The sequence below is a fragment of the Taudactylus pleione genome, unplaced genomic scaffold (genome assembly GCF_031769625.1).
Source record: "Taudactylus pleione unplaced genomic scaffold, aTauple2 ptg000711l, whole genome shotgun sequence".
NCBI lineage: Eukaryota > Metazoa > Chordata > Amphibia > Anura > Myobatrachidae > Taudactylus > Taudactylus pleione.
Window position 1 is genome coordinate 5,609,737 of NW_028285113.1, and position 16,189 is coordinate 5,625,925.

The following is a 16,189-nucleotide window of genomic DNA, read 5'->3' on the forward strand; positions in this document are numbered from 1 at the left end:
GGTGGGGGGGTGGCTGGACAAACGGAGGCGTTCCTGAAGGAACGCCTGGCGTTTGTGGGTGGCCCTACTGACATCACCAGTGATGTCAGTAGTGAGCTTCTGGCTCTATTAGAGCCGGAAGCTCATTGGGGCTTGCGGCAGACGAGATCCTACCACAAGGGTCTCGTCGCAAGTCCGAGGGTCGCGACGCTCGTGAACATCACCTGGCCAGTCGCAAAAGCTGTGGGTGGTCACCCACAGCTTAGCGAGCGGACAGAAGGCCGGCTTTTTATTAAAAAAAAGCAGCCGCCCTCATTCAGAGCGAGCGGCTCTGAATGAGGTCCTTTGTCCTTGTCCTGCATTGTATTGTATTGTAAGTCACTGGTTTTCTTGTTCACTTTTTTATGTACTTTGTAAGGTGCTGCGCAACACTTGTGGCACCATATAAGTAAAGTATAATAATAAAAATACATGGCAAATTAGAGAAATAATGTTCACCACACAAATCACGTGGCTTTGCTAAAGTACACAGCACTAAATCTGTGCTTATGATGTCATTGTCATCTTTCTCAGGGAAAACCTATTCCTCTAAACATAGACCACCTTTTCTTTTCAAGTATTGTACAGTAAGAAAGTTGTCATTAGACTCATTACTGATACTTATAATGTTTCCAATGTAGTGTTTGTGATCCCCTTTTACTGTAGGGTACTTCACTATGTTTCATGTATGAGGTCCTCTGACTATTACTTGCTCTGTCATTGCAAACAAAAAAAATATTAAACCACAAAATGATCATCATCCTACAAATGCTTCTACCTCTTGTATATTTTAATACTTCAGAATTTTATAATAAAAAAAACAAAACAAATTAACTACAGTTGAGTTTTCTAGAGCCCGTTTTATTTTCATGCTCAGTGTGCTTTATCCCTAGTAGGTTATACAAGAGGTCAAAGTAGGAGATAATAACATTTATGTAGCCTATGATATTGATTTAAATACACAGTAACGTTAGTTACCATTTATAAGATAAGCTGTTTTATTTAATGGCCATCAGTGGACATTAAGGTTAGATGTTAGATGTCCAGAATCCTCATATACCTTATGGTATCTAAAAATTACACATCTTACAAAGCTGAAGGAAACTTATTCATGTTTTGTAACTAACATTACAAGTTAAGGTACGTACACACATATCGTTCATTTTTATTCAGTGAATGACCAACGATGTGCGTTCCCGCATGAACGATAACGATATGTATGATCGTCCGTAAATGCAGGCCAACTTGCACGATATTGTCAACTTTGCCTGTTCAGCGATGTGTCAGGATGACTTCACTGAAAGATATCTTTCAAGTCGTTGGTGGTACAGAGGGTACCGTGTGTATGCAGCATTAGTTATATTGATGTTTTAACTTCAATATTCAACTTCTGACACTGATTGCTCTTGCATGGGAACACATGTGGTCAACCACCATATACCAATAGTAACACCACCCCGTGATAAATTGCGGAACTCCCATTTACAATGTGGGAACATCAAACATTAAATTGCATCCTTTATCAACATTTTCTTCTTTAGAACTATGTTAACTTTAAATAATATTCTCTCTACTTAGAAATGTAGATACCAACATTATATTTATGATTGATATTGTTCCATCTATGACCTAATTTGTAGGATACCGAAATGTATTTATTTTTATTTTTTTACAAAATGTATCCTCTTTTTGTGTGTGAAATGTCCTTGCTGTGTGTTATATGTGCCGATCAGCCGAGGAGGGCCTATAGGGAAATCATAACCAGAGTGCTACTTATACTCTATTCCTTCTGAGAAATAACTACAATGGCCTATTTACTATTATACAGTCAGTCAGGATCTTTGTAGCTATGTCTATATAAGCTGTATGTTATTATAATCTTGCAGAGAACTCATGAGACTGCTTCACAGTTCACATCAGAAGTACATTCATTCTCTTTTGATTGTCTGCCGCACTCAATTAGGCTCTGATGTCACTATCTATCAACACAATAAGCTGCCATAGGGACAAAAGAGAAATCTATGCAGCTCTAGCTGTGATTATATAATAACGTGATCTTGTCATTCCTTTACACACTGGAAAATGACACTTTGGAGGAGATCTATCAGGGCCGGCCCTAGCCAATTTGGTGCCCTAGGCAAGATTTTGGCTGGTGCCCCCTAGAAGATAATTCACCACCAATCTTAAGTGGGTACACCACCACCAAGTGGGTACACGGCTGATGGATATATCTGCAGATCGACTGAAAGAGGGGATAGGGCCAGGGCAGAGGTGACAGGACAGTGGGGATAGGGCCAGGACAGAGGTGACAGGACAGAGGAGCCAGGATAGAGGTGACAGGACAGAGGTGATAGGACAGTGGGGATAGGGCCAGGGCAGAGGTGACAGGACAGTGGGGACAGGACAGAGGTGACAGAGCCAGGAAAGAGGGGATAGGACCAGGACAGAGGTGACAGAGCCAGGAAAGAGGGGATAGGGCCAGGACAGAGGGGATAGGGCCAGGACAGACGTGACAGAGCCAGGAAAGAGGGGATAGGGCCAGGACAGAGGTGACAGAGCCAGGAAAGAGGGGATAGGGCCAGGACAGAGGTGACAGAGCCAGGAAAGAGGGGATAGGGCCAGGACAGAGGTGACAGGACAGTGGGGACAGAGCCAGGAAAGAGGGGATAGGGCCAGGACAGAGGTGACAGAGCCAGGAAAGAGGGGATAGGGCCAGGACAGAGGTGACAGAGCCAGGAAAGAGGGGATAGGGCCAGGACAGAGGTGACAGAGCCAGGAAAGGGGAGATAGGGCCAGGACAGAGGTGACAGAGCCAGGAAAGAGGGGATAGGGCCAGGACATAGGTGACAGAGCCAGGAAAGAGGGGATAGGGCCAGGACAGAGGTGACAGGACAGTGGGGACAGGACAGAGGGGCCCGGATAGAGGTGACAGGGCCAGGACAGGGGTGACAGGACAAAAAGGGCAGGGTAGGACAGAGGAGACAAAACCCAGGATAGGGGTTAAAGGCCTAGAGGTGACAGGAACAGGACCAGGACAGAGGGGACAGTGCCACCCCCATCTTGGGCTCACTTGGTACCACCCTCCCTTCCCTTTCTGGGCACACTTATTAATCCTCCCCCTTTTACTGGGCACACGTAGCAACCACTCACTCCATTACTGTGGCTATATTTAGCACCCCCCCCTCCATTACTGACACTTAGAACCCCTCCCCCATTTCCAGGCAGACTTACCACCATTCTTAATTACCTGGCACACTGTAGAGCCACCAGGTGCTGGCCGCATCTGGGAGTCCCACTTCCTGGCTGCCACCCGCCATCCACACAGCAAGGACGCTCTGAGGCACCTCTGCAGTCATCACCGGCACTCCGACTCCCTTCTCCCGCTGATGTCCCGAGTCCTGCTCCTGCCGATATGTGCCTGACGTCACTGCTCTGCTCTTCCAGGCTTCCCCTGCAAGTTCCAGCGAAGGAGGGGTCAGGTACAGGGCAGCAGAGGAGCAGGAAGGAGAGGGGAGGAAGGAGGGAAAATAGCAGGGGGGCGGGACTTTGTGAAGAGCCTTCCTTCTGGTTCAGCCCACAGTGCAGTGTGTGCACTTCTGTGTAGCAGGCTGCCGCTGCATGTTGTACAGGTGCAGCGGCGGCAGCATCAATGGACCCAGTAGCAGCTGCCGAGAAGGGGGAAGAGATAGATCCTCTTCCGTAGATGACGCTCTCGGGGCAGTGCTCATTAAGTTACACCAGCGGCAAGCGGCAGAGGAGGTGTGGGCAAGTGGCAGGGGGCGGAGGGGGACAGACAGGCAGAGCCCTGGAATGCCCCTAGCATTCTGAGTCGCCCCTAGGCATTTGCTTATAATGCCTATGCCTAGGGCCGGCTCTGTCTATAACATGTCGATTATAAGTGATTTGTTAGTGACACAGATAATGATTTGTAATTCACCAACTTCATCAGTGCGACTATCCGGTGACTATTCGGTGACTATCAGGAGAGTGGGAGAACAATGAGAGTAGGGATATTCTGAGCCTAACAATGATCAATTCATTAGATCCTTTAATTTACCTCAAACTTTGTTTGTGATACTGGAGATAATACACTATGGTATTCTATACGTTTTTGCTATTTTATTACATGATAAGAACAAACTGAGAGGAATCCCCCATTTAGGCCCTGATTCAGAGCCGGAAGCTCTGACCAGAGCGCTCGCTCTGAATCAGGGCCCACCTCCATTAATATGGAGCGTCCTCCTGGACGCTCGTATAGCTGTGGGTCACCACCCACAGCATATACGAGCGTGCAGGATGGTCGCGATGGTCTTGACCATCGCGACCATCGAAACTGCGAGCAAAAGCCTGCGGTTGGGTTTTTCAACCGCAAGGCCAGGAGTGATTTTGGCTCTATCAGAGCCAAAATCACTCCCACTGACATCACTAGTGATGTCAGTGGGGCCGGCTTCAGACGGTAGGCGTTCCCATGGGAACGCCTCCGCCTGGCAGGCACGCCCACCAAAGGGGGCGTGCTGTCAGTCACCATCGACAGCACGCCCCCTTTGATGAGACACTCCGAGCGAAGGAAAGTTCTTCGCTCGTCGGGTCTCGCGCATGCGCACGACAGAGCTCCCTCCGTCGTGCGCATGCGCAGTGGGGACCATCGACCCACTTGCGAGCGGACAACCACTCGCGAGTGGGTCTGAATGAGGGCCTTAGATCCCAGACGGGACAGGAGAAGTCCCATAACCCAGATGGCTCATATGAGCTGGTGATCTGTAAGTTCCCACCCTGATTATAAACAGAGACGGAACATTTGTGGGCTGATTCTGAGTCGGGACGCAGCCACGGTCGTGTCTTTGCCGCAGTCGCTTCTTTATGTAAATGCTGTGACAAAGGCGTTCCCTGGAGTACTCCCGTATGTCTGAATGCCAAGGTCTGAGATGCCTACTGTCAGCGTCCGCTAACGCTTATATACCGCTGTGTGCATCATTAGCTGCACCATCGGCCATGTCATCTAGACCTGCACCAGCCCCAAGTGAGCGGATCAGTGCCTTCTATGTGAGCGGCCCAGCAACTCTACGCAACCACTTTTAGCGACGCTCCTGCGATAATCCCATGAGGCAAAACTTTGTGTGTCTTTTTAGCCACACCCCCATTACCTCCCAGTCACTATCCAGGAATGCCTGTACGTACAAATTTGAGACGCAAGCGCAGTGCGACTCAAATTTATGCACATACAGTACGAAATACATTGCTCCACTCTACCCTGACATCGCCGCCATGTCCGACTAAGACCTTTGATGTAATTTTTTTTTTTTCCAAAAACAATTTTAATTGACTCAGAAAAAGGATGTACAAATACAAAAAGTCCTGCTGTACGAGAAAATCGGAATAAAAGGATTCATATAAAAATCAGTATCTCACAGAAGCATCACAGGCTATAAAACAAATTAGAATTATCCACTTAACAAATTTCAAATAGAACAAAATACAGCACAGCTAAGTGAAAGTACATAATTATGTTTAAGACCTCCATTGGTTTGGCAAAAAACCCAGGACTCTTATTTATTCTCAAGCCTAAACGGTTTTTGCCTGGTATAAGACCTCCATTGGTTTACTGCCGATTAATACCTTAAACATCCTTACGTAACACTTAGCTTATCCAATAAATAAAGAGATGGACACAAATACAGCTTGGCTAAAAGGTCACAGCTTTTATTTATCAATTAATGAATTCACCTAATCGAGGTGGCCAGGAGATGCTGCATACTCTAGCTTTCAAGCTGGAGACATACACGGGGAATGACTGAACGCTCCCTCTAAAGACGCACTTATGTTTTGCGAGGGACTCGCTTCCCTCCTGGGCCTAGTCCGAGAGTTTCCATTCAAAAGCGCTCGGGTCCCCTCATACGAGAAGGACAAACTTGCCATAATCATCGAGGTCCAGCACCCTCACAACGCTCTCTTGTGCCACAATAAAGCCAGAGACTGGCCCGCCACCAAGAGAGAGACTAACTGATCTAAAAACAAGCAAATCCCTAAAAAAAAAAACCTAAACCCAAAGCCTTAAAATGCACCGCGTCTGAATGAAAAATCTGTCCAACTCCGAGCCCCAAAAGCCACACCTAGCTACCAAGCCACCCAAAGGCAAAACATGCTCATTCACAGCCCTATTAACTGAACGCCTCGCTCTGACCAAGGCCTTATGATCCTGTGCACCACGCCACACAAGACGAGGCACCATTTCAGACCATACCATTGCGCACATTCGGCCAACAAACGTACCGCATCCACCAGCCCCCTCAACCAAACTATCAGCTCTAAACCCTCCAACTAATAAAGATAATTCCCACCAACAAGCAGGACCAACCAATTGAGGTATCACCCAATTCACGACCGACCCAATCAACAGAGACTTCACGGATGCACACAGCAGGCCACGCACAACAATCCAGTGAACATGCCTGCTACCCAGCAACAAAACGGCACGGCTAGCCAAACCTTGTCGCTCTACCCAGAAAATATAGGAATGGCCAACTAGCCAAACCTGCTCTTCTCCAGTATCTTCCATAGCAAGGAAAGAACAACTTAACCATGAGCCACCACACCAAAACCAAGCCGCACGCAACAAAATTGAAAAACACAGCAACTAACTAGCAGGGATGCCAATGGGGAAAACATAAAACCCGAGTGAAGAAGAAAAACTAAAAAAAACCTTCCCTGTGAACCAAGGTGTGCCATATAATGGACCCCGGGAGGAAAAATTAAAAAATCCCTTCACACCCCCACTTATCGAATGCTATCCATTTGATTACTGACGGGTAAGCAATGTTTTCGGGTTGGTGCAGGAAGCGCTACTAAAGCTTATCGCGGTGCACATAAGATCTGTAAGCAGAGACCCCACCTACCAAATTACATTGCAAAGTAGGGATGTGCAGGCTTGGATTAGTTCGGCTTTTCCCGACAAATTCAGATTTTTCCCACCAAAAATCGGGTCTCAGAAAGAGGCAAAACGTCATCTTTCATGGACAAACATCATCATTCCTGGACAAAAGTCCATGAAATCCGAACTAATCCGAGCCTCCACATCCCTAATGCAAAGCACCATATAAACCCCACTCAGCTAAACTTCACTAAAGAACATCATTAAACTAAATTGAAGAGAGAAATAAAAACGGTAATATACTTACCACTGGGCACGACTAAAGGGCGACACACCATGTACAAGTAACGGATCGCACAGAGCAAATAAAGGAATACTCAGCTTCTGTAAGGTAAGCCATCTGCCCCTTCCCAATCGGATAGCCTGGAAAACCTAAGCTTGCGCAACATGTCAAAGCCCTGAACAAAGTGCATTGAAACAATGAACCCGAGAAAAAGAAAGCCTTGCTGGGCACTACAATTGCCCAGACCCAAACACAACCAAATTGCAACTGAAAGGTCAAACTGAAAAGGGCAACCACTAAATGGACAGAAGTCAACTACCAACTTCATACCAACAACCTGCCCAGAGGGATGAAATGACAAGCACAAAAATTGAACCTAGGAACGACTGCACTGTAAGCAGTATAAGCCTAATATGCCTAAAAACCTCCGGCAAAGGAAACAAAAAATAGACCATATCACCTGAGGCAAATGACAGCGACTAGCAACTATGCCTAACTAAGTGCCCAGATACAACAATCATGAATAGAAAATCTCTGTCTCATTATGCACTACCGAAACACCCGAAATCAGAAAAGAGGAGGGAAGCACAGACATAACTCCCCCTGGCCCTATAAAGATAAATGTGATATAAATAATGTGCAACTTGGGCCCGGCAAATCCAGCGGGAATGCACAAGTGTAAAAGGAAGTAAAGTTCTCAAAATAGGGTCAGGAGTAAAAAGGTATCAGCAAATACACCACGTCCCAATGAAACCATATAGTGCATGCCTATGGATGCAAAGGCAACAACCGGAACACCGATACAATATCTAGCCTAGTAAACAAAATACCTGAACCAAAACTACGAATCAGCCACAAGACCTCAACAAACAGCTGAGAAAAACCACTCTGCAGGCCAGCTCTGGTATGGCGTAATAAACAGGAAAAACTGTAGGACCAAGGTAAATATTGAATAATCAGATACCACCCCGGGGCCTTAAAAAGGGGACCTGCCACAAAGAAGAAATAACAGATCCTGCAGGGAGGGGCAAGAGAAAACGGGCCCTACAACCTACCCAACAAAACTCAGTGCCCACAGCAACCCACAAAACCCCAGGGACACGCCGGCAGGATGTAAATTGCAGAGCGTCCTAACATTAAGTAACCCCGAATGGTAAACCACAACCAACCAGGTCCCCCCCAAAGGGTAGTGGACAAATGCAATAGCTTCCCATCAGAGGTGGTAGAGGCTAAGACAGCAGAGCAATTAAAACATGCATGGGATAGACCTAAGGATATCCTTCAGAAGAAGTAAGGATCAATAAGGGTTGAGGTAACACTATGTGTAAAAATGGGGCAGACTAGATGGGCCAAGTGGTTCTAAACTGCCGTCAAATTCTATGTTTCCATGTATCTAACTTGCAAGAAAAAGGGAAGAAAAAACACTTTCGGGGGTACCATTACAACCATATTGCACTCCTAGGGGCATAATCAGCAATAAATACGAACTATACTCCTCACATGCAAGCTCATTGTACTGGGTGAACATAACAGGAACCAAATATAAGTAGTTAAACAAGTTTGCATATTCCTAAGTACATACCTAACAATAGCAAGTTGAAAAGACAAAGATGCCATGACGTAAACTACCACATGCTTCCTCCCCTACATCACGTGGTGTCCAAGCTAGCACCAAACCCATGTCATTTAAATGGAAAGCGAGAAAAACCACATAAACACCTATGCAAATGTTCTCGCGCACGCTCTTGCGCAACCCCTAAAGGACCGTTGAATTGGCACAATGTACAGAGTCCACCCCCATCTCAGGCTCCTCAGTCTGTGAAGCAGTTGCCCCCCGACCCTAGCAACTGACTTTCGGACAACCGTTGCGCAAACAACCTAATAAGCTTGCGCAGACGCTCGGGGGAACTAGACAAGCGAGAGCTGTAACAGAATTAGGGTAAGACAAATCAAGCAATCCATACTCCCCACCACCAGAAGGCACGGGAACTGCGTTGTCCGCGACTTCACGCGGAGTCGCCACCGGATTGTAATCTCTATGCGCACTGGAACAGCAGCCGCACAACTACTGCATCATCTTAAGGAACCATAGCTGAGTCCAGCAGACCTGAAACTAAAGGAGAAATGTGAGCAGCAGAGACAGAAGCAGGAGTGCTGGGCAGAGGGGTGGGGAAAGGAACCCAAAGGAAGGAGGGGGGAGGCTGACAAAGAGAGAGGGGGAGCACTGTAGAAAAACTGAAGGTGTGTGGGGGGGAACTTGACATGGGCCAAGGCTGGAGGGGGGGGGCAATGAAAAGGGGGCAAATGAGAAAACAGGAAAGCGGGAAAAAGCAGGAGAAAGATGTGCCCAAGGGGCAGGGGGAAGGACAGTGGGGAGGGGGCAATACAAGGCTGAAGGGAGACTGGCCCAAGGGAGGGTGTGTAAAAAACAAACTGTCCGGAAGTTGAAATGGCTATGGATGATGGGGGGGTGATCCCCAAGGGACTGGAGTCACGGGGAGGGTCTAGGCCCCTGGGGCACTTAAATGGGGGGGCACCAGCATAAGATCAAAAATGCTGGATCCCACTATAGGAGTGGGATCCAAGATGGCTGCCGCTACATGAAGGTGGAGAGCGCTCACGCGCTGCTGCAGCTCTGGGCGCGAGGGCGGCAAGGATACGGCGGGGGGGACCTGCGGGGACAGGGATGCGAAAAAGGAGGAGGAGAAGACAAATTTGAAAAGAAAGGGAGAAAGAAATGAGCAAGGGGGAGAGGAGGTAGGGATGACAGGGAAAAGAAGGGGAGAGATGAAGAAAGAGAAAGTAATAAAGCTGCAAACAGCAGGATACTTATCCAGTCCTCCAGAAATGACAAAGAGGCTGATCACATGCACAACCACCTCTTATATACATAATCCTCAAACACACCCACAATTCACTCCATTGGTCAAATAACCAACCACCTGACCAATAACTCTAATCTAATCTACCTAGTAACAATGCTGTCAAGGCAGCCAATCAGCAAAAAACCCAGGACTCTTATTTATTCTCAAGCCTAAACGGCTTTCGACTGGTATAATAAAATTACAATAATAATAACAAATTAAAAGAAAACAAACATAAAACAACACAGCAGAAGAGAGAAAAGATAAACAAAACAAACCCCTCAGATTGAAGCCGGAACCCCAGTGCAGCTAGACCCATACCATATACTGGCAGTGGAGAAATTACAGTATCTCATAGAGGAGAAGGAAATACCCCCTAAAATGCATTATACTATAATATAGGATTGCAAATATATGGCATTAAGAGTCCAGTATATGTCACTCCAAATTTCGATATAAAAAGCAGTTTGTAGTCTCAAACAACTTCAATATTTAAATCTTAACTTCAAAATCTAAAGATTCAATATTAATGCCCCATTTGGCATAGAAAGGCACCCCTTTCTCAACGTCAGGTATAGTGGCCTGTCTATTAAAATAAAGAATTTTTAACCGCTTGAAGAGACGGTGCAGTGGAGACTGTCAAATTACGGAGTGTTGTTTTTTTTCGCTACAGTTACAACCACTGTAAGAAAGGGCAGCAATTCTGTCTTCCGACTCTACAAATCCCAATTCACAAAATTAGCACATAACATGGCTAGGGAATCTTTTATAAGATGTAACGCACATATTTCATTTATAAACACCATGGGGGTCGATCCTATTAGCTGCGATGATCTTGCCGGCGCAAGTCATCGCGGCAATGGCCGCATTTTATGGCAGCCTGGCTTTGCAGAAATTTGTTCGCAGCCCTCAGGGCTGCAAGCAAAATTCTGTGAATTCGGGCTCAGAGCGGGCCGCGAAGGGTGCGAGGTGCCGGTCCATTGCCGGCGTTTTAACGCCATTGCAATGGCAACTCGCACCCCTTGCGGCTAATTGGATTGACCCCCATGACTTTATTCCAAAAATTTTGTAATTTTACCACGCTTCCACATGTTATAATAAAATGTATCCCGGGAAGCTTTACATTTTGGACAACTTCCTGATTCCCCCTGAACCACATGTTGCCTCTGAGGGTGTGGCAGTGCGTTCCCCCCCACCAGGGAGAGTGTCATTCGGACAATTGGAAACTCTATGAAGAGGGAGAGCTTCTCCTTGCATTTTTTTTTTATCAAAAACATCTTTGTATTCTTGACACCAAATGAAATAATGGGATGGTCCCAAGGGTAGATGCACTAAGGGGTTAATTTCCTAAAGTGAGAGTTTTTAGAAGTGAGTTTTAAAAGTGATGTTGCCCATAGCAACCAATCAGATTCTACTTAACATTTAACTAGCACCTTCTAGAAGATAATAGCTCAAATCTGATTGGTTGCTATGGGCACCATCACTTTTAAAACTCACTTCTAAAAACTCTCACTTTAGTAAATTTATCCCTAATAGTCAAGTCAGATGCTCGGAAATCCCGTAACACTCCAATACGGTTCTTTGGCTACATCTGCATGTGCCTTTCAAACCTAGTCATTGAAGGTTGCAAGTCCAAGTTTAAAAAAACAATGAAAAAAGATGCACGAAGGCACTAATAAAGGTGCAAGTTGCTGCTAAAAATGCTGCAATTCACATTTATGTACAACTCTGAATAAGGCCCAAATTGTGCAGTAACGTAACTAATTATATTATACACTGTATAGGGTGTTATTGTCTATGGATCACCAGATAATAATTACTAATGAGCACAATGTTTAAAAGAGGGGTCTTCCCTCTTTTAAATGAGAGGAGTCCCCTCTTGTGGTCTGAGACTTGACACTTTTGAGATGTATTCTGAGGATAAGTCCCACTAGTCCTTAGCACTGAAGAAGGGGTAAATCATCTTTTTGCCTGAGCTGGTTTTAGCTACTCTAGCTCTGCATGTGCTGCATTAATTTCAATAGGACAGTATTTTGTGTGCATATTTTACAGAAAAGTACAGCAGGGGGAAATAACGGCAGAGAAAGCACCCGTGAGACACAGCGCTTAGTCAATGAACACTTCTGAGAGAATAGTGATTGTCTGTCTGCAGTTCTAGGAGTGAATGCAGACATGAATGTATCGGCAATGCTTGTCACCTATACAATCCTGTACAATCCTAGTCCTGCCACCTTGTGGAGAGAACTGTACAGAGGAGTGCATGTTATATTCAAGGTTTTTAAACTTTGTAACGTTTTCTTGTGAATTCTGTTCAAAATAGTTTCTGCTTCCTAAATGCACATTTACTAGACAGAAACAGAAGCAGCTGTCAGAGATTAGGTCACGCAAGGCTATTCGCAATGTGTTCTCTACCAGCACACACACAAATACACTTTTCCAAGTGTTATACACCCACAAAAAACATTCAGCATTGCAATTACTTTTTTTTTTTAACTACATGCTTTATTAATATTCAGTTATCTAATGCTATGACAATTACACACTTAACAACACCAGGCATGATCTACTGTAACATTTATTTGCTCATTGCCGAGGTTGTGCTTATTTGAAGAACTCCACCCATAGTTTAAGGAAGACACCGAAGAGTTTAAAAATGGAAACGAAAGGGTTTAAATGTTCTAGTTCTGCATCATCCGAATTCAAATGGCATAAATGGGCATGTTCTAAGCTAGATGGTTAAAACAGAAAGAGGTACATGAGTTGTTTGATTAAACAATTCTACATACGCTTTATCATTGTTATAGATTGTATTTATTATTATTATTAGTATTAGTATTATTATAGTCCCTGTTATATGATGGCTAAGAGGGCCATTCAATTAGTCAAGAGGCCCGTAGTAGCCTTGTGTGTTATGTTTATGTGCAAAAAAGGTGTTACAATAATGAAACCATTGCTCATATTGCTGAGAATCTGACACTCTCCATGCGCACAACGTCAGATTCTGGAGCCGGACGGAGGCTGCAGGGGAGGGATCATAAGATCTGCGAGATTACCTCCATAGGCTTGAAGTGATTAATGCCATCCAGGGCCGTAACTAGGTTAGTGCGACCAGTGCCATGGCACACGGCACCGCAGGGCAGGGGGCACTGTTTGGGCCTGTCAGTGTTCCTGTTTATTATCATTCTCACTTGTAGCTTCCTCTTCTTTTATCCCCAGCATCTCCTGGCCTCTCCTATCTCTTCCCTGAGATGGCCATTTTTCAGGTGCACTATCTTATTTCCCTATTTAAAAATTTGGGGGGGGGGGGGGAACGTCAATGCTCTCTCTGGCACAGGGCACCAAAAAGTCTAGTTACGGCTCTGATGCCATCTGAGTAAATATCCTGCATTAGGCTGTTAGTACATATCGGGAATTGTGCAAATTTTATGAAAAATGGGCTGGATAAACTGGCCCCTTAGTGTTTTGAATTTAAAAGTGTATGTTTATGCTGTATGAATAAAATATTAATGCTACAGTCATTAACAGACAAAATTGCTACACGCATCTCTAAGTGACATGATTATCAAAACCAGAAAACAAAAACACATGTTGACAGAGTATCAAAGATGATGCAATAAACAATCAACTGCTGTAAAATATCAAGATAAAACTGTTACAGTACTTAACTGTTTATATACGTGACATCATTGAAATAATATATTTACACTCTCAAAAACAAATCACTTTTGTTGTTTATTGTGTACAAAATGAAGGAATAATTGCTATAAGACATATATTGCGTCTTTCTTCCAAGTTTCTAGTATTCACTGTTCCAGCTTCTGAGTTAATGGAATTACCGGTCAGTCCAAATAACAGGGGAGGCTGTAAAAATAAACTAACTGCCACACGTCAAATGTATTAAGTGCACCAACATAAAACATATTTACCAGCGGTGGCTGCACTACAGTATGTGGGTAAACAGAAATATGCCACCACAAGATAAAATAAGAAAATACACATTTACATAAAAATGAGAAAAAAACAACATCTTTAAAGTCTTCAAGTCCAGTAATTAATGTCAAATATATGCATAGCACATAAAAAATACAGTCATTATCGCTAGCTGTATGCTGTTTTTATTCTTTTGTGTCTAGACTAATTGAGCTATGTGTTACGTTGATTGTTATTGTCAGATACAGAGGACAGAAATATTAAACTGCTTACCTTTGCAGAGGGGAGGGAGTAATTGCTGGCCGTAATACTTTCTCCTCTATGAATAAAAATGTGGCAAAAGATCAATACAGCTGCACAAAAGTACATCATCTTTTATTTGAAGAAATAGAAACACTTGAAGAAACTTCAGACTTTCTTTTGAGAACACAGCAGACCGCAGATACTTGAGCTAAGAGCTGATGGTAGCTGCTTGGTACTAACAGCGCCAGCTCTCCTGCCTGGATTTAATCACGAGGGGAAAAAAAAGTCTCACTTGTGAAGCTGACAACTTCCTTGAAATCTGGAAAAGAATTCACTTGCTCCTAATTAGTAGTTTGCTAAATTATTTTAGCTATTTATATAGATTTGTATTACATCATTTTAGGTTTAGATGTTTTAACTGTTCCCTCGTTGAGCTCTGAAAACTGAGATGCATGCTACAATTCCATTTGGGGTATATTTACTAAACCTCGCCTTTGACTGCTGGATTTAAAAGGGCAATAATAATAAATGTAAAAAAGACATGATTTTGCATTTATTATCATTGCCCTTTGAAATTCAGCTGTCAAAACCAGCATTGAAGAGCCACTGTTTAGTAAATACTTGATGTTCTCCTTATATTTCTTGAATAAAGGGATGAATGTATAAAATATTATTGTTATGGGGCTTTACCTGGGTTTTATGAGGGTGCTAGTAAATCGGCTTACAGAGCTCACCATTCAGTACAGTTGCCATTGTTTACCTTAGCTTCCCCATAATCCCTTTCTCCTCTCCCATACTGTTAGTCTTATTCAGAAGTGATTCCCCTGTCACAATATCATGGCATAGTGTAGAATATGTGTGGAATTGTTAGGAACAATGGTGTATTGATAATGGTTGCAGGGTGTGCGCTACACACGGGCCCCTGGGTCCAGGGGGGGGGGGGGCACGCCGTGTACCCTGCTCCCATATATAGCAAAAATCACAGGGAAGATGGTTCTGAATCACTGAATCAGGTCCCGAGTCTGCACAAGGGCCCTCTCCTCTCATATCACACTCCCCTATGAGGAGCAGTGTGATATTACTACATTTGCGAAAGGACTAAAAACTAGAAAAAAAGGGCAAAGAAGTGACGAACACAAAGAGCTAAGTTTGTTCATAGTTTAAACCCAGGGATAACACATACTTATCTACTCTCCCGAAATGTCTGGTAGACTCAGGAATATTAGGGGACTACTCTGGACTCCCAGAAGAGTCCAGAGTAGTAATGAATCCCACATCTGTAATGAATCCCAGGTAAGATTCACTTCTGAAGGAGGCAATAGTGCTGAGGATTATATGAGCGACGGGGTCAACTGAAAGATTGTGCAGTTGCAGTCTAGAGGCTGGAGATGTTTGGCAAGGTGGTGACCTGGTGGTCACGTTGCAGCCTTGAGGGCTGGAGATACTTTTCAAGATGGTGACCTGGTGGTCACGATGCAGACTTGAGGACTGGAGATACTTGGCAAGATGGTGACCTGGTGGTCACGATGCAGCCTTGAGTGCTGGAAATATCTAGAAACGCAGAGCAGCAGAAATAGCCTTGATGTTAGACTTAGTCCGCTCAGACGCCGCAATGTGGTGAATGCCACCGAGAAGTGGTACAGCAACTGTGGTGACTGGTGATGCAGAGCAGCGGAGATTGCCGTGATGTTAAAGCTGAGTCCAATCAGACGCTGCTATGCGGTTAATGCCGCTGGGAAGTTGTGCGTCCATTGTGACTGGAGACGCTTTGAAGCGGAGATTGCCGCGGTGTAATGCTGAATACTCAAACGCTGCAGTGCGGCCAGTGCCGCGGAATATGGTACGGCACTGAGATAGCTGGAGACACTTTGCAGCGGAGAGTGCTGTGGTGTAATGCTGAATACTCAGACGCTACAGTGCGGCCAGTGCCACCGGGATATGATTCGGCACAAGCCTATAACACTAACAGGATGTCATGATCCG

The 16,189-nt window shown here is 44.8% G+C and overlaps 1 protein-coding gene across 1 annotated transcript in view; it reads right to left on the minus strand.

Moving 5' to 3' along the window:
* The window catches only part of ANGPTL5 (angiopoietin like 5), a 56,263-nt gene extending 41,928 nt beyond the window's left edge, over positions 1 to 14,335 (minus strand). The window contains exon 1 of the mRNA XM_088456703.1: positions 14,237 to 14,335. Within this exon, the coding sequence (XP_088312829.1) occupies positions 14,237 to 14,335 (99 nt within the window). The remainder of the gene's footprint in view (positions 1 to 14,236) is intronic.
* Positions 14,336 to 16,189: the final 1,854 nt, after the last annotated feature.